The sequence below is a fragment of the Vulpes vulpes genome, chromosome 15 (assembly GCF_048418805.1).
Source record: "Vulpes vulpes isolate BD-2025 chromosome 15, VulVul3, whole genome shotgun sequence".
NCBI classification, from domain to species: Eukaryota; Metazoa; Chordata; class Mammalia; order Carnivora; family Canidae; genus Vulpes; species Vulpes vulpes.
In genome coordinates, this window is record NC_132794.1 from 75,016,767 (window position 1) to 75,039,919 (window position 23,153).

General features: G+C 40.0%; 1 protein-coding gene across 4 annotated transcripts in view; it reads left to right on the forward strand.

The window, feature by feature from the left end:
• Positions 1 to 23,153, forward strand: part of THSD4 (thrombospondin type 1 domain containing 4) — a 577,007-nt gene that overhangs the window by 464,329 nt on the left and 89,525 nt on the right. For all 4 annotated transcript variants that reach the window (XM_072739053.1, XM_072739054.1, XM_072739055.1 and 1 more), the window contains one exon: positions 1,268 to 1,472. In XM_072739053.1, coding sequence (XP_072595154.1) covers positions 1,268 to 1,472 — 205 coding nt within the window. The remainder of the gene's footprint in view (positions 1 to 1,267; positions 1,473 to 23,153) is intronic.

Here is a 23,153-nt window from a genome sequence, read left to right on the forward strand (position 1 = left end):
AATTCCCCCAACAGAAAACATGAACAGAGAGGGGAAAGATAAAACTAAAAAGGTCTTATAATGAGTAATGAGAAGATTATTTTTTTTGAGGGAATCCAGGAAGGTCAGTGGAGGTCTTTTAAATGCTGATAAGGCTGCCTGAATGAGGAGCACCCCATCATTTAGATGCAGATCATCCAGTTTGTTGATGTTTCTGGCTGTTTTCTCCCTTCACCCTTCTCTCCTGGGAAAAAATACTTTGTGGGAGCCAAGCAAAATCCTGCTGCTCCACTCTTCAGAGCTACTGTGACTAGTGAAGACCCAGAGCTCAACCAATTTGATGTCATTTCCTAAGACACTGGGTCTCTGAGTACTGCTTCTGAGGATACTTTGCTAAGTGTTTATACAGTCTGTCCTTCAGAACACAGGACCTGGGGACAAACCCCAATTTTAGGTACAGTACTTATCGTGGTCCTGAAGAACCTTATATAAAAATCCCAGATGGTGGGGCGGGGGGTTGCGCCTGGGTGGCATTAAGCATCTGCCTTTGGCTCAGGTCATGATCCTGGGGTCCTGGGTTCTTGCTCTGCAGGGGAGTCTGCTTCTCCCTCTGCTCCCCCCCCCCCCTGCTCATGCTCACGCGCGCTCTCTCTCTCTCTCTCTCTCTCTCCCTCTCATTCTCTCTCCCTCTCTCTCTCTCTCTCTCAGATAAATAAATAAAATCTTTTTTAAAAATCCCAGATGGTCTCTCCTCTCTGAGTCCATTAGGGAGATGGATTTGCTGGACAACTTCACTGTCCAACCAGTGTAAACAAGTGACCAGTCCTCATACCCTGGCTATTCCTTCTCTCTGCATTATTTTTCTCCTTATCATTCACCACCACCAAGCATACTGTTTGATTTACATGTCATGTTTACTGTCTGTGGCCTGCACCCCACCCCTAGAGTGTATACTTCATGCGTATCTTGAAGAGAAGTTCCATACCCAGAGTAGCTGCCTTTGGCTCAGGTCATGATCTCAGGATCCTGGGATTAAGCCCCGTGTTGGGCTCCCTGCTCAGTGGGGAGTCTGCTTCTCCCTCTCCTTCTGCTGCTCCCTCTGCTCATTCTCTCTTTCTCTCTCTCTCTCTCTCTCTCTCTCTCTCTCTCTGCCAAATAAATAAAATCGTTTTTTTTAAAAAAAAAAAAAGAAAGACCCACCAATAGATCTTTCATCGCCCTCCCCCCCATCTCCCCCCATGCTCCTGTTCTGTGCTACAAGAGTCTTTTGTTTTCCACCTCTTTGCAGAGCATTGGCTGTGACGACTACCTAGGCTCGGACAAAGTGGTGGACAAATGCGGGGTGTGCGGAGGCGACAACACAGGCTGTCAGGTTGTGTCTGGTGTGTTCAAGCATGCCCTCACCAGCCTGGGCTATCACCGAGTGGTCGAGATTCCCCAAGGAGCCACCAAAATCAACATCACCGAGATGTACAAGAGCAATAACTATTTGGGTAAGCTTGGTTTTTTTCCAGAGGAAACCATCTGTCACTGTTGGATGATTCACTTCTTCCCAGGATCGTGACACAGCAGTGTCCAGAGGTCCTTGGACACGGAAAAGGTGCCACTGGGGAATGCCAAAGCACTGCTTGGCCTCCTCCTTGAAATGAGAAGTGTGGGTGGAGAAGATTTTAAAGGTCCTTGCAAATAAATATTTAACATCTACACATTTAAGCCAGCCTGTGTTCCTTCCAAGAGAAACATGGTTATGCAATAGGTAATGGGCTAAATTGTTTCTCTGGGATGGGGGAGGCTCTTTGAAAAGCCAACGTACGTGCCAGTCTTTGTTCTGTTGGATTTCAAGGTGGCCAGGGGCCATTGGTGATCCTGTCTGGAGCTTCATTCCCTATAGATCTGAAGTGAAAACCGTGTTTCCCTTCTTTCCGCTTCATCAGCCTGGGGCAATGGGATGTGGATAGTACGTGCATATCTTCTGAACAGTTGTGGTTATTTTGGGCAATATCATCAATATCAAGAGGCCATTTTTATGCATTTTCCCACAAAAGGTTTGACCTCTGTTGATACTTCATTCTGGGTTGCTGACCGATTGCATTTTACGCAAAGCAAATCGGGCCATACAAATTAATTTCGACTAATTTCCAATTCATGTGAGCATGCACAGATTAGTTAACAAAGTAATATAAGGAAAACAATTTCTTAAAATCATTTAGTGAACAGCCATATTCATTTTCATTTTTTAATTACTTCCTTAACAGGAACTAAAATAGCACAGACACTACCTGCCAGGCACTATGCTCAGTGCTTTTCATATACTAAGTTATTGAACCCTCTCAACAACCCTAGGGGATAGGACCTGTTCCCATTCCCATTTTATAGATAAGGAAACAGACACAGAGAGTTTATGTAACTTGCTAACGTCACACAGCGAGAAAGAGGTGGAGCTGGGATTTGAACCTAGGCAGTCCATCTCCAAGCGGGGTAGTCTACCGAGATATAATACCCACGAGCAACTCTCAGAACTCGAGTTCTTCTGGTACACCATTGGCCTTGCAGCAGTCAAGGGATGATTAATGTCACAAATTTCAAGTACTAGGAACACTCCAGAAGATAACTCCAGATGCTGCAGCTCTTTTTTTTCTGCACCCAGGGGAATGCAACCAAAATTCGCTTCACCTAGATTTATTGGCAGGAGGAAGAAAGGATGGCAAACGAGTCTCTGACAGGCCAGTTAAAGTGGAAAGCCATTGTATTTGCTCTGGCACCCTCAGGAGCCGCCAAAGTGGCGATAAGCCTAGTTTTCCCAATGAGTGATTTGTGTGTCATCTTCAGTTATGAGGAAATATTCTTTGTGTTTTTTCCTCTTTTTGGAATATTAGAAAATCCTATCTCCGTAAACATCTTGTCTTCTAGAATGGAAAGTGTTCTTCAGGAGATTATTTGAAATGCCCTTGTGTTCAAATGCAGCAGCACACAATGCCACTTTTTTTATGAATTTTGTGTTGTTTTTAGTAAAATTTTCCCTTGCTCAGTTCAGAAAGCTGGATTTAAGCTGCGCCCTCTGAAGATAAAAGCCTGGATGATTATCCACTGGATGTCTGAGTATGGGAAAGATAAACGGTCTTTCCCTTTCTTTTGTCTCAGAGCACGTCAGTACATCAAAGCTTCATGGAGTCAAAAATCCCTCTCCCCCTAAAAGAGATTCAATGGGAGAGTGACTCAGAAGGTCACATTCACCCTTGTGTGCCCAGAGACCAGTGGGGTACCTGAGAAATCTGGAGTCCATCGGCAATATTATGTGATGCCCTGTGGGTATAGGCAGGAGAATGGAAAGAGCAGGCTGTAGTGAAAAAAGGTCCCAGGGGAGATGATCGGGAGCTTCTGTCTGCAGAACTTAAATCACTTAAAGCACTTGGAATGCCCTTTTTTCCCTCCTTTCTTCCTTTTGTTATTGAGATATAATTCACTTATCATAAAATTCAGCCTTTTAAAGTATATAATGGTTCAGATGGTCTTTTCTTAAGATTTATTTGTTTGAGAGAGACAGAGCATGCACATGTGAGAGGGAGGGGAGGGAGGGGCAGAGGGAGAAGGAGAGAGAGAATCTCCAGCAGACTCCTTGCTGAGTGTGAGGCCCTGTGTGGGGCTTGATCCCACAACCCTGAGATCATGATCTGAGCCAAAACCAAGAGTCAGACGCCCCACTCACTGGCCCCCCAGACACCCCAGATGGTCTTTTTCTCATCACAGGTATTCTCTTTACCTATACCTATCCTGCTAAATTGTCTATTCTGTGAGGTCTGTATATTCTAAAAGTTAAATTGCATGGGATTGCATGAGATTATGGATAACCATCTAGAGCATGGGTCTCTAGCTATCTTTGAACTGTTCAAGGACTATTTTTTACATTACACATTTTCACACACATAAATGTTTTTCAAAGAGACGTGTGGTGGGTTTCTCTACAATTTTCCAGGTAATGCTGAAGGTTTCACTTGCCTGACCTTGTATTCCTGGCTAGGAAAACTATTTTGTATAAAAATGTGACTTGATCCAGAAAATTGATTTGGCTATTTGTTCCATAGAATAGGCAATAGAGAGGAAATGAATGTTCAAATTTGTATCATTGCTTTCAAAAAAATCCAAAAATGTTTAAACGTTTTCTCAGTTGCCCTATTGTTTCCCAGAATTAGCTTTAATTATTTGTAATACAAATCAAGCCTTTTCTTATTAAACACTTGGTATCTTTTAATGACTAACTCTTCAAACTTCATAGAAATAGAAAGTAGGGGAACCTTGGGGGCTCAGTGATTGAACATCTGCCTTCGGCTCAGGGCGTGATCCTGGGGTCCTGGGATCAAGTCCCGCATGGGGCTCCCTACAAGGAGCCTGCTCCTCCCTCTACCTATGTCTCTTCTGAATAAATAAGTAAAATCTTAAAGAAAGCAAGAAATAGAAAGTAGATTTCAATGAAAACAGAAGGACTTGTATTATTAGTGCTGGAAAAGATGGTCCTATCACCTCATTTTAAAAGATTTTTTAAAACCCTCAATATGTGAGTGATTCTCTCAACATGCCAGTCACTAGTTACTAACAGTAGTCATGCTTTATGTATAGTAAGCATTTCAGTCTCCAAGTATTTTGACGTACGTGGTCTTCTGATATTTCAAACTGGACTTTCTTTACTTTGCGTGCTTCAAGAAAGATCTAGACTTCCTAAAGATGCAATTATAGAGTGAGGATATGAAAACCAACATTTAAAAATCAGAAACTGGACACCTGGGTGGCTTAGTCCATTAAGCGTCTGCCTTTGGCTTGAGTCATGATCCTACAGCATGGGGTTGAGTATCACCTTGGGTTCCCTGCTCAGCGGGGAGTCTGCTTCTCCCTGTGCCCTTCCACCTGTTTGTGTGCACGTTCTCTCTCTCAAAAACAAATAAAAATATTTTTAAAAAAATAAAAATCAGAAACTACATATGTAGAAGAAGGAGGCATACAACCCCCAAATTTTGTCTGATATGTAAATAGTGGTGGTGCATTCAACCTGACTCTGAGTTTATGGCTTAATTTGATTTGACCATCACACCAAAGAGACCCATGTGGATCCGGGGCAACAGGCCAACTCGGCACTTTACGATGTTCACTATTCTCTGAACAAAGCTACAGAAACCGTGACCTTTAATGGTGCATAGACTTTAGGAGATGGAATCTTTGTCTCATTTTAGGTTGGAAACCAATGAAATTCTGCAGACTTGAGTTCTGCTTTTCAGTGTCTATTTGAATTTGTTCACATGGTCTGAAATATAGGCTGGTTGGTGGATTATAGATTCCTAGATATACATCTTTTTAATGGAAAAGACTTTCAAACCCATGTATCTGCTAAAGCCTATGTATTCTCCTTTTGCATGTAAGTTGTTCTGAACCTTGTTCTTTGGAAACAGAAAGTTAAACCTAATTTTATTAACATGATTGGCATTTTATATTCCTTGCTTCTTCCTTAATAATGAGATGTTGTAAAATTATTCTAGCTGAAATATCAAAGTTGGCATAGTTCAGCTAGCTCAGTTTACTAATGTCAATATGTAACAGTTAAGAAATCAGACATAAAAGCATACCAAGCAAAATTGATTCTACAGGACATGTTCTACTGCCAACATGTTACGTTGTCACAGAACCTTAGACTTGGGAGGAATTTGGGGAATTTGGGGATCTATACCTTTTAAAAATAAACTGGCAATACTTTTACTGTTAATCATGTTTTCTTAAATGTTTGAAATAATCATAATAATGGTCATACAAATGTAAGACATCCTATTTTTTAAATACTCCAATCTTTCCCATAGAGAGCTGCTCAACTAATAAATTAAAGGTTTACAAATGATAGATGATCCATGACACCTGACAATCAATCCCCAAGATTTTTCATACATGTTATAAAAATTCTGAACAATACAAATGATATAGAGTGAAAAGATGAGATTCCTTCTTTGTGCCAAACCCACACCTGGTCCACTGCCTTCAAGTGTTTAGACAGAAAAATGTCCACTCTTCATGGTTCCGTGTGGAAGTACAAATAAAAAAGTAGTGGTGCTATACATACTCTTCGCAATTTGCTCTTTTATTTTAATATTATATCCTACCTTTTCATATTACTGCATAAAGCTAATTCATTCTTTTCTGAGTACAGAGTATTCTATACATCAGATTTAAATAGTTTCCTATTGAGGGATGTTTAAATTGTCTCATTCTCTAATATTGCAAATAATACATTTGATTTGTGGTTCAAGATGCCAGGCTGAGTACATGAGTTGGTTTTTTTCTCCTTCCTCCCAAGATTTCATCAAAATCAGCCTAAAGGAATAAGACAGGATATAACCCACAACCACCAAGAAAACAAGAGAAGGGGTGTCTGTGAAATGATTTTAACGAATTTCTGGAACAAGTTTTTGAAAGCATATGGAAGAATGTTCACTAATAGAGCAGAGGAAATCACAGCTGAGGAAGCAGAGAGGGATGGTGATGAGGAGGGGCCAGCCTGCATACAGAGCCCAAGAGCCTCTGAGTCTGGGGGCAGCAGATAAAATGGACAGTGCGAGGAAAGATGGAAGTGAAAAATAGGGAAGTATATGAACACACTTCCCTTCACACACATTCGGAATGCTGGCATCACCATCCTTATCCAAAAGCTGATTCCCTAGGGCATGGTTGTGAGAATTGGTACCCAAGACATCAGTTTGTGGATTTGGGGAAAGAAGTGGCTCAGTAACTGGAGCTCCGTTCTCTCACCCTCTAAAAGTTGGCCAATATGTACAGAGCTCTCAGGCAGCCTTCTCATTGCTTTCATCTTAAACATCAATGGATATAACATAAGAGGACAATCAGGGGTCAGTAGACATTTTTCTGAAGCCTATAGCATGAAAGAGAAAACCCAAGATAAATAACTGGAAAAGCTGTTTCTAGAGGAAACAGAGCAAATTCTTGGAGTAGAAAACCTAAAATAAAGGTCCTCTTACAAGTAATGCTGCCATGAATATCCTAATAGGTATATCCTTTCATGCTTACATAAATATTTCTGTAGGATAGATTCCTAGAAATAGAATTTGTAGGTCAAATGGAATGAACACTTGTAATTCGGAGAGATGAAGCAAGATTCCTCTCCAAAGTAGCGTACCGGTTGATGCCGACACCAACACAAAATATTATGAATGTAGTTAATTTTTACTGTATCTTCTTTGTTTGCATTTTCCTGACCACTCATTTTTATTGTGGTTTGCACTCCGTGAATTTGCTATTTTTAAATTGTGTTTGTGGTTTTCTTATGGATTTTAAGAACTCATATAAGTTAGGAATAATAACCATCTTCTCATATATATAATAGTTTATCTTGTGTTTCAGCTATGCTTATGATATCGGTTTCTCTGTGGAGAGAAATTTTAATCATTTTTTGTCAAATCTGTCGATCATTTTTTTTTATAGCTAGTGGATTTTGTTTTACTTAAGAAGACCTACCCACCTCCAACATTATAAAATTATTCTAATATTTTCTTCTATTATTTTTATACTCATGTGTATATTTAAATATTGATTTATCTGAAATTAATTTTTGTGTGTGGCATGAGGTAGCAGATCTTTTTCTAAATAAACAGTTGTCACAACTACACCACTAATTTGAAATGCCACCTCTACCACATATTAAATTCAAATATATGTAGATATACTTGTGGATTCTTGATTCAAGTCCATTGATCTATTTGTTTCTTCCTGCTTTGGTACCAGATTGTTTCCAGTACTGTAGTTTTATGTTTTATTCTTTTCTAGATCAACTTTCTGTTCCTTCCCCAATTTCCTACCCAAACACTTTGTTCTCCTAAATTTCCTTGAGTCTTCTTGTATGTTTGTTCTGCATACACTTTACTTTTCTAAAAAGATTCTATTTGTTTGAGAGAGAGGAAGAGAGAGAGCACAAGTGGGAGGTGGGCAGAGGGAGAGGAAGAAGCAGACTCCCCACTGAGCAGGGAGCCCAGCATGCAGGCTTGATCCCAAGACCCTGAGATGGCCTGAGCTGAAGGCAGACTCTTACTGACTGAGCCACCCAGGCACCCCCGTTCACATACACTTTAAAAACAGCTTGTAAAAGCCCATAAAACTTCTGTTGAAATTTTAATTTAAATTGCAATGAATTTATGGATTAATTTGAAGAGCAAAAGAAACCTCTTCATAACATTGACTCTTGATTCAGGAGTATAGAGCATCTTCCCATTTTGTGTTCTTCAGTAAAATTTCTTTATCAAGACTTTCCATATATGTCTATTAGGCTTATTCCTTGGTATTTTAGGTACCTTATATTTTTTGCTAATATGGTATAAGATCTTTCTTTCCACTATATTTCCAATTAGTCATTCAAGTATGTGTTAAACCAGTTTATTTTATATTTATTTTCTACCTGAACATCTTGCTAGACTCATTTAACAATTCAAATAGTTTTTCAGTTATTTGACATGGATTTTTCTAGATGGAAAAATCTTGATATCTATAGATAATAATATTATCTTCCTATGATGTATTCTACTTCTTTTTTTTCTTAAGGATTTTATTTATTTATTCATGAGAGACACAGAGACCTAGGCAGAGGGAAGAGAAGCAGGCTCCATTCAGGAGCCCAACATGGGACTCGATTGTGGAACTCTGGGATCACGTCCTGAGCAGAAGGCAGACGCTCAACTGCTGAGCCCCCCAGGCATCCCTATATTCTACTTCTTATTTCTCTCTTGGCTTGTGGCACTTACAGGCTCAGACCTCTAAAAAAATTTTGGAATAATCCAGAAGTTTGGGATAATAATGTTAGTGGGCTTTTTTATTTTGTTCCTGACATTCAGAATGCTTCTAATAGATGTTTGCTGAGTTTTCTGATATTTAAGTTTTATGAAAGTAAGGAACTTTCGGGCAGCCTGGGTGGCTCAGCGGTTTAGTGCTGCCTTCAGCCCAGGGCATGATCCTGGAGACCTGGGATCGAGTCCCACGTCGCGCTCCCTGCATGGAGCCTGCTTCTCCCTCTGCCTGTCTCTGCCTCTCTCTCACTCACTCATAAATAAATAAAATCTTAAAAAAAAAGTAAGGAACTTTCTTTCTGTAACCAGCTTTTAACAATCTTTATTTGAACTTGCTCTTGCTTCTTTTTTCTCCCAGTTTCTGATTTTCCTAATTTCTCAATTTGCATTTATAAAACTAGTGAATATTTGCTTATTATAGATATGTTAAGTGGGTTTCCTCCAGTTGCTGCAATAGCCTGAATGTTTATGTCTCCCTCAAATTCATTTATTGAAATCCTAGCCCCTAAGGTGGTAGTTTTAGGAAATGAGGCCTTCGGGAGGTAATTAGGTCATGAAAGCAAAGCCCTCAGGAATTGGAATTAGTGTCCTTCTAAAAGAGGCCCTGGAGAGATGCCTGACCCCTTCTGCCATGAGAGGTTATAAGGAAAAGACAACCATCTAGGAAGCAGATCTCTATCTTACACTTCCCAGCCCCTAGAACAATGAGAACTCAACATCTGTTGTTTACAAGCCACCCAGTCTGTGGTATTTTGTTATAGCAGCTTGACTGGACTATGTGACCTATATCTGTTTCTGTAACAGGCCTTTCCTTCAGATGGAGCAGACCCACAATGGTGTCAGTGTGCTGACAGGTCTCCTCTGAGTGTATAGGGCAAGGAGTAGATACACACGCACTCTTAGAGCTATGCAAGGATTCAGTAGGATAATGAACTTGAAGCATCTAGCATTCCAGGCCATATTTTCCCTACCTTGTACCAAGACTCTGGTTTTCCTTGAGTATAAAATTTGCTACCTTTCTTCTTAGACATCCAAAGCCTTACTTAATTATTCTAGCTGTATCCTTATGGCTTCTGCACCCACTGTCTTTCTGGGAGTAGTTCCTTTCCCCCCATAGGACAAAGAGAGATACGAAAGTGGATATGTATGTTCAGCCTCCCCCCCCTGTGCTGACCTCATTCTAATCAGAAAAATGGCTTCTGTAAGATACACAGTTGTAATTATGAGTTCACCCCTTCCATCTCAGACTTCACCTTGGGCTTTGAGTGCCTTTTGCTGCTCTACTCCTATCTACCTTTCAGTCCTTGGCTTTGTCCTCCATTTATAGTCTAATGCTGGCCACTGAAATTGCCCTTTGCACAGCTACCATTCCTGGCTGGAATGCTCTGGGACAAGTCCTTTCCACATAAATGAATTAAGAAAATAACTGTATGTTTTGTGGAGCTGTTGACTTTAAGTGAGATGTTGAGATATACGTAAAATACCTACCATCTTAGAGGTACTCAATAAGTATTCCCTTATCTTCTAGACGAGTAGATCTCACTCTGGCTGCATGTTGGAGTCACAGGAAGTATGATATTTGAGGCCTATTTGAAATATACCAATGGCCGGCTCCCACCTCCCAGTTGAATTGCCCTGGGCCACAGTTTGGGTATCAGATTTTTTAAGTTCCCTAGAGGATTCCAAAGTCCTTTCAGGCCAAAAGACCATTTCCATATTACAATGGGTCTCAGCTAGGAGCTCTTTTGCCCCTCAACCCAAGGATAGGCCAGGGATGCTGCTAAACATCCTACAATACACAGGACGGCCCCTAAACAAAGAATTGTCCAGCCCCAAATGTTAATGGTGCTAGATGAGAAACCCTGTCCTGTGTGCTGACTTCAATCCCTTTAGTACTAAAGTTTCATGGGTCACTTACTTAAGAATGGTGTCTAAAATAGAATAATAAATGTCAAGGTGCTATTGGAACAACTATTCTACCTGTCATTAAGTTTGCATTTATCAACTCACTATGAATTCTTAGTTTGCAATCCAAGCTCCCTCCTTCCATTTCCCTTCAATATTTCACTCAACCTGTTGGCCATGGGCCCAAGTTGCAACCCCAACAACAGAAGTTCCAACTTAGATCACCTTCCTGTAGCCTGCCTTCCTAGCATTCAGAGTCCTTGCTTGCTTTCTTAATACATGGCAGAAGAATAAAAGACCCAGAAAAAGAACAGCAAATAATGGGATTTTTCCTTCGGAGTTCCATAAGACTTTGATCATATATCCAGTTTGGTACTACCATATTTTACTGTAATTTATCTATTCACATGCCTGTGTTCTTCCCAGTTGGGTTGTGTACTCCTTGAAGGCAGACAGTCCAGCCTTAGATATTCCTTCTCTCAAGTACCCTTTGTGTGCTAGCAACCGCACTGAGTAGTGGGATACAGAAATCAAGGCTCTCCTGAGGCTACACTGTGCTGTGCAGCCCATTTTGGAGGCCTGTGCTCAGACACCTTTAACTCACCTTGATCATGAGAATCACAGACCTCACTCATGGTACTTGAGTCCCATGTTACTTCTAGGCTGTTGGAATCCTGGATCCTCCTCCTTCGTGTAACATGGCACTCACGCGACTAGGGAAAGGGGGTGGGGTATTGTATCAGCACCTGCATTTATAGCTGAGGACACTGAGCCCAGCATGGTTGAGGAACTGTTGAGGTGAACAGTTGATAAATGGTTGAATCAAGGACTCAAATCTAGGCACTGTCCTTGACCTATATTCTACGTATAGGCCTAAGGCCATTGACAAGAAAAACGTGGCTGAGGCATAGGAGGTAGGGGAGAAATTGTGCCTTCTCCCTCCTCCCAGCAGTAGAAGAAGGATGTATTCTAATTCCTCGTGCCTCCACACTGTTTCATCCCTCCCCCCACTCCTGCCTCCAACTTGATGAGAGCCATCAGCCTGCCTACACACCAAGAGCCCTTGGGCTAGGTTGCCATGGTCACTAGACATCTTAGTCTTAGTCACTAGACATTCACCATCTGCCTTAGGGGAGCATCTTCTGAAACCAGCATCTAAAGGAACATGCAGCTCTTAAAAAAAGTGGAATAGTTTGGAGACATGAAACATCATGTGTTTTTTTTTTAATTGTAGCAATATATATATAATTATATATATATAATTTATCACTTTAATGGTTTTAAGCACATAATTGAGTGATATTAAATACATTCATGATGCTGTGCAACTGTCACCACTGTCCATTTCCAGAACTGTTTCATCATCCCCAAAGCTGTACATAATAAACGATAATTCCCCATTTCCCCCATCCTAAATCCCTGGTAACCTCTGTTCTACTTTTCCGTCTCATGAATCTGCCTATTGTAGGTACCTCATACAAGTGGAATCATAATAGTATTTGGCCTTCTGTGTCTGGAATATTTCTCTTAATTTAATGTTTTCAGGGCCCATCAATGTTGTAGCATGTGTCAGAAATTTGTTCCTTTTGGTGTAGGATACCACATTTTCTTTATCCACTCATCTACTGATGGCCGGTTGGGTTGTTTTCACCTTTTGGTTATTGTGTACAAGTAACTGTTCAAGTCCCGGCTTTCAGTTCTTTGGGGTATGTACCCAGGCAGGGGTGGAATTGCTGGGTCATGTGGTAAGTCTGTGTTTAATTTTTGAGGAACTGCCAAACTGTTTCCCACAATGACTGTACCATTTTCTGTTCCCACCAGCAACACATGAAGGGTCCAACCTCTCCACATCCTCACCAACACCACAAGCATGTTTATCATCGAGTATTTACGCCGATGATAAGACATGCTTCCATGGTCTGCTTTTGGGCATCAGAACAGAATGCTGAGATGGGCTTTGTGACCCTCCTCGGTTACCTGGGCAGGTAGTGGCACTCCCAGGAGATGGTCCAACAGCAAACACCTCATGGCTGGTGTTCCTCGTCAATGCTGGCATGTGAGAAAAGATGATCACTGAGTATTTGATTTTTTTTGTTTGGACTCAGCTCTCACCTTTCCTTCATCAACAGGCTTTTATGATTCCTGTCCAAAACCAAATCTTTGCAAAGAAAGATCCTGTGGCCAGAGAGACTGTGCCGTCTTGTGATTTGGGAAAATGCTGTTGTTTGTGTTAGCACTCCTGGACTTAATTTTGCATTACATACTTTCCACCTGGTTTCTGACAGAGCACATGCCTTTGATTTCACAAAGCTCTGCTGTCCTTGCATCTGTTTATGCAGACCTTCTTTTCACTTCTGCAGCCATTTAGGCTTGAAAAGCTTTCAGATACGCTGGAACAAAATGAAACCAATGCTGCCCCACTCCCTTATGTTCATTTGTTACCCATCTTCTGCCTTTTAGTTAGCACCTAGTTGTCTGGAAGTAGAAGACTGAGTTAGCCTGGGTTTGCCTTTTGCTTTATGGGAAAGAGTTAAGCTGTGAGTTGTGTTTTTTTTTTTTCTTTTAATTGCATCATTTGTCACAGACATATGCAGAGCGCCCACACCTGCTTTTCTGTACCTAATCGGATGCTTTCCTGAAATGCAGGAAACAGCTGCTGAGTGGGCTGGGTCTTGGATTTTTATGGAAGTGATTTGACAGCTCCGTCCCTGCAGGCAGAGTAGGATTCTCCCCCAGCCCACTCGGGGCAGCAGCACCTCTGGAGAACATCTTTAGCAGGGCTGCTAATCGCTCCCAGGTCTCCTACCTGGATTGGGGCAATAACTCAAAACCCCTTTTCTAGGAGTCTGGTATGGATAATGGCTTCCCAAATCTCCCCATTCCCTTTCCCACTTGGAAGTGCTGCTAAGCTTTCCCTCTTTGAATCAAAGTATGGCTTTTTGCAATGTGTTAGATTAGTGAGCCTCCACATTAAGGATTTAATACAAGATAATGAAGAAATATCTAAGGTTTTAAACAACATTTATGAAATATAGTTGACTTCATGAAAGAGAAGTGACAACCAAGAAAAATAGTAACTTCAAGGCTTTCTTACCAGCAGTTGGAGCTACCCATCCTTGGCTGCTCCAGGGTCATGCCGTCGTTTGGGATGTCCCTTACTTTCTCTTAAGGGTTAGAGCTTTGGAAATGGGAAATCTGCCTTCCAGGACCATCCCCAGCTTTGGAAATGGGAAATCTGCCTTCCAGGACCGTCCCCCAGCTCTCTCAATTAGGAGAAATTAACCATCCTTTTCCCTTCTGTCATTAAGCAGAATTCCAGTCTTCTGAATTCCAGGATTCTGCTCTTCTTCTCGCTAATAAATCCCTGAAGGGGTGAGCTTTGAAGATAAGCCTCCAAAAAAAAAAAAAAGAAGAAGAAGAAGATAAGCCTCTATTCCTCCCACTATGGGTTGCCTCTATTAGCTCTTCTCTGGCTGTGTTAGCCAGGCATCACCAGCTCTCAGAAAAACTTTCCGCATCTCCTAATTCTGCCCTTTCCCAAGCCAGACACTTGACTTAGAAATTCCTTGAATTAGAAATCATATAAATCTCAGTTTGGGAACAGTCTACTGACTCTGAGTTCTAAGTCAATATTCATGTCCTTCCTTAGAAAACAGCCTTTCCCTCTCCCACCTTCCACTGTGGCCTGACAGTCATGCCTATATTTATTATGTTTTGGAAGCATAATTTGTCTCTTCGATCAGTATTTACTTCTCCCTTGATCTAGTAGCCATATAATCTGATTAGGTAAAACATTGCTCTTTATCTGACTTGATAGTCATAAAAAATAGTTAAACATTTCAGTGAATGTCTATAAGCAACTACTGTGTGCAATGCACTGCAGAGTCCTGAAGCTGAACAATGCATGGCCTCTGCCCTGCAGGCATTTATACTCCAGTTGAGACTCCTCTGATGACTTTGGGAAGAGACCCAGCACTATGGGAGTGCAAAGTGTGGAGAAATTACTTCTAAGGGCATAATCTGAAGAGAAGCATGAGGAGGTGGTTTTTAAATTGGGCTTTTAGAGCAGGGATTAGCAACCTGGTTTTAGAAAGGGCCTCTGAGTAAATATTCTAGGCTTTGCAGGCCATTTGGTCACTGCTGCATCTATTCTGCCGTCACAGTGAGAGAGCACCATGGACAATAAGTGGGTGAACAGGTACTTCCATGTTCCAGTGAAACTTGATTTATAAAAAAGGCAGTTGCCAAATTTGACCCCCATGCTGTAGTTTGACAGCCCTTATTTTATAGGCTGGATAAGCTTTTATCAGAAAAAAATAGGGGAAAGAACATTCCAGTCCAAAGGAGCAATATGAGCTACAGAGGAGGAAGGGGGAGGCATGTCTGGGCACGACATATTATAAATAAGCGAGGGCAGCCTGGACTTGTGAGGCTACAACTGTAAGATGAGGCCAACTGTGGAAGACCTTTCATTCCAAACTCCATCCTTTGGATTAGTCTTTGGCCAGTGATCAGCCACTAAAGATGCTAGACAGAAGGAAATTTGCGACAGAATCATACCTCTGCTCTAAAGACATTTTTTTGGCAGCCGTAGGGAAGGGTAGGAACCAATGAGCAACTGTTTCGGAAAGGCCAGGTCTATACCAAGAGTCTGAAGACGGGAAATGACTGATAAACAAAGATTTTGGCATATCAGTGGGCTCAGTGATTCCAAACTATAAACTGAACCTTAATTGAAAACTCTAGTTTAAGCACATTTCTTTAATCCATGACTGTAGGCTAAGCCTCATGTTATACAAAAACATAATACACATCAAAGTATCGCTAGATCATAGAATGATAAAGTGCATTTGGCATTTTGAGATGATCTGAAGCCAATGAAAGTAGAAGGGACAGATGAGTAATTTTAAGAGTTGGAAATAGAAGTGATCCATCCTACTTTAAAAGACAAAGAGGGGGAGATAATATGCAAAGGAAAATCTGAGTTGTGTTTGAGAGAAGCTAAATTTCTTCCCTCTTCTCTGATACAGCATTCTGGAAACCTAACTCAGTCTCATCTCCCTTGTTGGTGAGTTCTGGGACCATCAGAGCTAGGTGGTCATCTTGACCCTCACCCTGGCAATGACCTAATGCTTGCAGCAAGCTCTCATCAGGCAGCAGCAGAGAGCCTGTCCCCATCCTTCGTCAATGCTTTGTTTAAATTGATTTTCTCTATTTTCAATTATCCCAAACACATTATATGTCTGATAAGCTCCTAGAATTGCTGCAAGAAGACCAATATCAGCCCTTAAAATAACTTTTTATTAGTCTAGTAGAAATTTGTACATCAAAGAATCTAATCGACTGATTTAAGTTCCCTTCTAAATGAATAGTCCACATTGTGGTTAGTTTCTTCGTTACTTATAAAAATGTGAATGGCTAAAACTAACTTGGACTTTTAAGTAAAATCAGCAGTCACCAGTTTTGCTGGCAAAAGTACCCAGAGTACATTCTCAAAGTCTCAAACATACAAAGATACAACATCTCAAACGTTGCAATACAAGCCAGATCATGCAGGTTGTACCAACATAACTTTCTGGCTCTGTGGCCTTCAGCCAATTACTTGGCCTCTCCATATATTATTTGCTTTCTGTATGAAACAAACTGACATAATATTGATGGGTCATTGGGAGAATTAAGTACTACTGGTAAAGCACTTAGCACAGGGACTAGAAGGAAATATTTACTCAACAAGGATCAGATATGTGATGATCACTATTTTTATATATGAAGCAGTCCAGGATTGTATGCTTATAGAGCTGCATATTTGTGCATTGAGATTTTATCTGGACAATAAATACCTTTCCAAAAGCAAAAGACCTTTCTTCTAACCATATCAAGCCAATAGGAAAAGCAGTTTTATGGCCTCTGCTATTTATAACTGATAGTGAACTAGGTCAAGAGGTGTTTGGGTCCTACCCAGCCACTGTGGTGTCCCCTGACTCAGCTCACTGTCTTGAGATATTACCAAGGTATTCATAGACGCAGTCAGGTGATCCACGCTCATTTTTCAGGTCTGGGCGAGGAACAGGGAATGGGCTTTTAGACATTCTAGCTTTTAATGCGAATACTGACTTTATATTCTGTAATGCATTAGGCCTTTAAAATATCCAGCTGCATCTCAAAGACCCACAGGACAATGAGATTTCTACTGTGAGCTTGGAAGAGCTGAGGGCATAGACCCTCAGGGTTGCCCAGCATGGGGACTCCCAGAGGCCCCGTGACACAGACCCCTCCTGCAAGGGTGTTAACCCGAAGTCTTTATGGGCCTCCTGAATTGATTACAATTAATTAAGTTTAACTTTTCTTCACAGAGCTTTATCTCCCCTTCTCAAAGCCCAAGTGAGAAAGAAATGCATGTTTAAGTGCAGAAAACCTAGCCTCTGGCCAGAGCCATCAACTGGCCTAACACTTATTCATTTGTTAAATAAGCTTTTTGTTGAAGTATTAAATAATAATACATAGAACAAGTCCTCAGTTCAAAATCCTACAGCTTTGATGAATTTTCACAAAGTGAACACACTACAGTAACTAGTACCCAGATCAAGATATAGAAGTGTATTGACATTCCAGGGGCCCCTTAGAGTACTCCCCTCTCTGCCACTAATCTGTCCTACCCCCAAAAGGAACCACAAACCCTGGTAGCACCATAGGTTGGTTTTGCCTATTTTGAAAAAAACTTAGAGATGGGGATACTTGGGTGGCTCAGTTGGTTAAGCATCTGCCATTGGTGCAGGTCATGATCTCCCGGTCCGGTCCTGGGATCGAGCCTGGCGTCAGGCTCCCCCAAGCAGGAGTCTTTTCTCTTTCTCTCTCTCTCACCCCCACCTCTGCCCCTCTTCCCCGCTCATTCTCTCTTTCTCAAATAAATAAATAAATAACAATCTCTTTTAAAACACTTATATAAATGGTATGACACTGCATGTACTCTTTTGTATCTGGCTTTACTCAGAGTGGGGTGGGGGATGGTTGTTGCTAAACATTTTTACATTTAACTTGGAGTGTAGCATAAAATGAGAATAAAGATTCATCCCAAATATTTAGCCAACTTTCCACCCCGATTTGTTGAATACTTTGTTTATTTAACACTGGAAAGTTAGAATGTGCTAGGTCCTCTTCTTTATCCTAGATCTGTTTTGTAAGCGCTCTGTTCCAGTCACCTGTCACGTAATTTCTGTACCACGTTTTGCCTATTGCAGCTTTAAAATGTGCTTTTGAATTTAGCATAGCAAGCTACCCCCTTGTGCTCTTTTTAAATAAATTTTCAGATCTAGCACGTTTCTATTCCAGGTGAACTTTGGAACCATTTTATCACATTAAAAAAAAAAATCCTATTGGTGTTTTCATGTGATTGCATTAAATCCACTGGATAAACACATGCTGAGCACTTGCTCTATGCCAGGCTCTGCTCTAGGCACTGGCCCACCTTGGTGATTTACATTCTAGCCAGGGAGAGCAGAGACAAGGGAACAGAAAGATCATTTCAGATGGTGATTGCGCTATCACAAAAATAATAACAGAGAAAGAAGAGAACAGGTGCCGGGCTGGAGAAGCAGGGAGTTGCTTGCGTTAGGTGGTCAGAGAAGGTCTCTCACACTCGAACGGACACCTGCATCCCACCAGGACATCTATAAATCTATAGATTTTAGATATATCAACCAATTTGGGAGGAATAGACATAGTTAATATATCCAGGCCAAGAACATAGTATTTATTTCCACTTATTCAAACACTTTTTTATATCTGCCGTAGAATTGTGAGATTTTTCATGTTGTGTTTCTATATTAGTCGTGAAGATTGATCTGAAGTATTGTATTTTGTTGTGGGATGATGATGGTGTAGAATGAAATCTGTTGCTATATTATTTTCAAAATTGATATTACTACACAAAAAAGTTAACAGATTTCCATGGGGAGCCTGGGTGGCTCAGTCAGTTGAACATCTGATTCTTGATCTCAGCTCAGGTCTTGATCCCGGGGTTGTGAGTTCAAGCCCTGTGTTAGGCTCCACTCTGTGGGCGGAGCCCACTAAGAAAAAGAAAAAAAAAGTAACAGACTTCTTACATTTATTGCAATGTGGCCATTTTGTTGAACTTCTATTAATTCTGAGTATTACCCATGGATTTTCATGATTTCCTAATGACGACGTTATTTCATGTAGAAATAATAGTAATGTTGCCCCTTCTTTTCAGATAGTCATACCTTCGATTTTTTTTTGGTGATATATTGCCAAAAGTTTACCCAAACTTCTAAATGAGTGAGAGCAGACATCCTTAAGCTATTTCTGATTTTAATGCGAATGCCTCTAATTTTCACTATCAAGAAAGAAAGATGTATGCCCAATAAATATTTTAAATTAATGTATGATTACATGCTTATTATCAGATGGAGAAAGTCTGTTTCTAATTTTGCAAATGTTTTTAGCAGGATGAGTTTTAAATGTCATTTTGGCATCTATTTTAAATTATTTTTTCCTAAAAATTTCCTATATTAAATCATCCTTGCATTCCTGGAATACAACCTGCTTCATCTAGCTCAGTGCTTCTTTTAATGTTCTTTTGAATTCAGTGTGCTGGTACCTTAGTTGGGATTTTGAAAACTGTTATTCATCAGTGAGGTTGGCCTGTTGCTTTCTTTCTTACTACCTCTCTGAAGCTTTGGTTAGGTTAGCTTTCCAATTTTTATATGCTCTGGAAAAGTTTATATCATTACCTGGTCCTTTAGATTTTGTTGGAAACTCACCAATAAAAAACAGCTGGCCCTAGAATCTTTTTGGAAGAAATGGTTTTGGTAACTTCGAAAAATTCGTCTGTAGTACTAATCTATCATATTTTATTGTTCATTTTAAGTCACTTTGGTAATTATTTTTAGTGTATCTTTTTCATGGAGAGTTTCATAGAAGTATGTGTAAAATTCACTTATAATTTGCATGTCCTCTGATGCATTATTTTTTAATGCTAATATTGTCTATTTGGGCTTTATTGCTTTTTTCTTTACTAAAGTTGCTTATTAAAAAGGTACAGACTTCCAATTATAAAATAAATAAGTCATAGGGATGGAATGTACAGCATGGCAACTATAGTTAATAATACTGTATTGCATATTTGAAAGTTGCAGAGAATAAATCTTAAAAGCTCTTATCACAAGAAAAATTCTGTAACCTTGCATGGTGATGGATATTAAATAGACTTATTGTGGTGATCATTCCGTTATATATACAAATATTTAATCATTATGTTGTACCTGTGAAACTAACATAATGCCCTTTATACCTTGATTTTAAAAATCGGTCCAGTCATAATCTTCAATTCAAAAAACTTTTTTTTTGAGGAAACAGCTATTAGTTTCTAGGTCAAGTTTTTTTTTAAATTCATAAACTAAGATTTCCACATCGGTGTCTTTTAAGAAATACAAGTATTGATGACCATATCTCAAAAATTCAGTATGTATCCATTTTATTTTTATTTTCTTAGTCTGTGATTCTCAAATGTTTTGATCTTGGGAACCCTTTACACACTCAAAGTTATTGGAGACCCCAAAGAACCATTGTTTATGTTGGTTATACATATTGATATTTACAGTATTCAAAAACTTAAACCGAAATTTGAAATTTTTTTATTGATTCATTTTTAAATAACAATCATAAACTCATTATGTAATAAAAGCTTTTTGAAAGAATTCCCCAAGACAAAAGATAAATTTGAGAGGAGAGGCATTATTTTATAATTTTGCAAATCTCTTTTAATATCTGGCTGAATAGAAGACTGCTGGATTCTCATATCTGCTTCTGTACACAGTCCTTTGTGGTACCTTGTTTTGGCTGAAGCATATGAATAAAATCTGGCTTCATGTAGATACATAGTTGGAAAATGAAGAATGAAGTTTAGTAGTCTTTAGATAATTGTGGATCTTTTCCTTTGGTGCTCCACCAAACTAGAAAAGTGATAGTTTCTTAAAGATTAATTGCAGTGTGGAAACCATATCAATAATCTCTTTTCTTAAAAACAAAAAAATCTCTTTTCTTGATGTTCATGAGAGAATGAGAGGGGATAAAAAGACAAATAACATCTTAGCATTATTATGAAACAAATGTGATATCACAGATCCCCTGGAAGGGTCTCAAACATTCCCACTTTAGAAACACTGTTCTAAGTAAATGGAGTATGTATAATTTTTTAAACTTTTTTATTGTGAAATAATGTTATATTTACAGAGGAATTGCAAAAGACAGTAGAGTTCCTATATGCCCTTTACTTTGCCTCGCTAATGTTAACTTTTTTTAAAAAGGTGGTAAAGTGTATATGATGTAAAATTTATCATTATAACCATTTTAAGTGTACAGTTCAGTGGCATTACATGTAATCACACTGTTATGCAACCATCACCACCACCCAGTCCCAGAGCTTCTGTCTTCCAAAACTGAAACTCCCTATCCATTAGGTATAATTTTGATTTACTTTTTAGCCCAAATTATTTAAGGTGTTTATTTACATGGATTATATTTGTGCTGTTAATTTCTGATTTTATTGCTTTGGAGAATGTGGCCTTCAGGATTTCAGGAGTTGGAGTGAGCAAGAAAAGTAGGAAAATTGTTCTCCTACTCTGCATTGATTGAATCAGAGCTGTAGGCTTTATACCAAACAAAAAAAGGTGACAGCTGTCCCTCTATATAAGGGTATCTTGGTCTTGAAATGGCCAAAGGACTCTTCTTTCTTCACTTCAGTAATTGTCTTTCTGTATAAACTGTGAAACCAGAACACATTGGGGACAGAGAAAGTGATGTGGCCTTTTGCCCACAAACACCATATAACTAAGTTTAGGTTGGAAGGACAGAGAAAGGAAAAATCCCTGGATCCTTGCTTGCTAGAAAGTAAAGTTGTATTGTTGGTGATGGTGGTGGTGGTTGTAGTGGTGGTGATGGTGTTGTGATGGTGGTAGTGGTAGCAGTGGTGGTGGCAGTGATTCATGTGGTGATACCAACGGTAGTGATGTTGGTGTGGGTGGTGGTGATGGTGATGGTGGTATGTGGTGGTGATGATGGAGGTGATAGTGGTGGTGGTGGTGGTGGTGATGGTTGTAATGGTAGCAGTGGTGATGGTGGTGGTGATTGATGGTGGTGGTGGTGATAATGATGATGTTGGTGCGGGTGGTAGTGATAGTGATGATGAATTCCATTGTTTCACTCTTTGGGGAGAAAAGTGGCATTAGGGTAAAGGGAAGATTTCCAGCACTACTATACTAGATTTTTTTTTTCTATAAAGGCCAGAGAGTAAATATTTTAAAGCTTTGTGCACAATATGTTCTCCGCCAGACTCAACTCTGCTATTTAGTATGAGAGCAGTGACTGGTTTCCCATAAAACATTATTTACAAAAACAGACAACAAGCCAGATTTGGCCCGTGGGCTACCTTTTGCCAACTTGCACTAAATGAATGCCTCAGAGAGCTGAAAACTAGCTGTGAGTTATATCTTCTATATTCTTCTCTGTTCTATAGTATCTAAGTTCTATCCTCTATAACTTCTGTATTCTTCACCTGAAGTTGATCATCTTAGAGGAGAATGCAGATGACCCAGGACAAGGGACAGTCATATACCCTGCCTATTAACAAGTACCACAATTGGGCTCATTCCTCATTCCAACATATAGCTGAGAAATGTTTCATAGTCAATTCTAAGCATAAGGGTAGATAGTGGCAAAAAAACCACTGGGGAATAAAAAATTAAGCTGCCAGTGTCTTCCTGAGTGTTCATTTTCTTTAATTGCTTGTTCTGTAGGACTATTCAGTTTACCTCTTAATGTTGTTATGTCCTGCTGTTTTCTTTTTTTTTTTTTTTAAGATTTTATTCATTTATTCATGAGAGACAGAGAGAGAGAGAGAGACCGGCAGAGGGAGAAGCAGGCTCCATGCAGGGAGCCTGACGTGGGACTCGATCCCAGGACTCGAGGATCACGCCCTGGGCTGAAGGCAGCACTAAACCGCTGAGCCACCTGGGCTGCCCTGTCCTGCTGTTTTCAAGAATTGATTTTATATGAAAAATTATGCTAATCAACTTTAATTTTTCAAAATTGTGGGGGGTCTTGGCTGTTTGAATCAGGAGGCCATAACCAGGGCATCATTGCTTCTCCTGATGGCACTCAGGGAGGAAAATGAGCCACCACTTAAATGACAGAGCTCACAAACCAACCTTAACAAATAACATCTCAGAAATTCATCTGTATCAGTGTCCCTGAATGGCTCAGTCAGTTAGGCATCTGCCTTCAGCTCAGGTCGTGATCCCAGAGTCCTGGGTTCAAGCCTTGGGTCAGGCTTCCTGCTCAGTGGAGAGTCTGCTTCTCCCTCTTCCTCTGTGCTCTCTCTCTCAAATAAATAAAACATTTTTTTAAAAACTCATCTGTATCAACCAT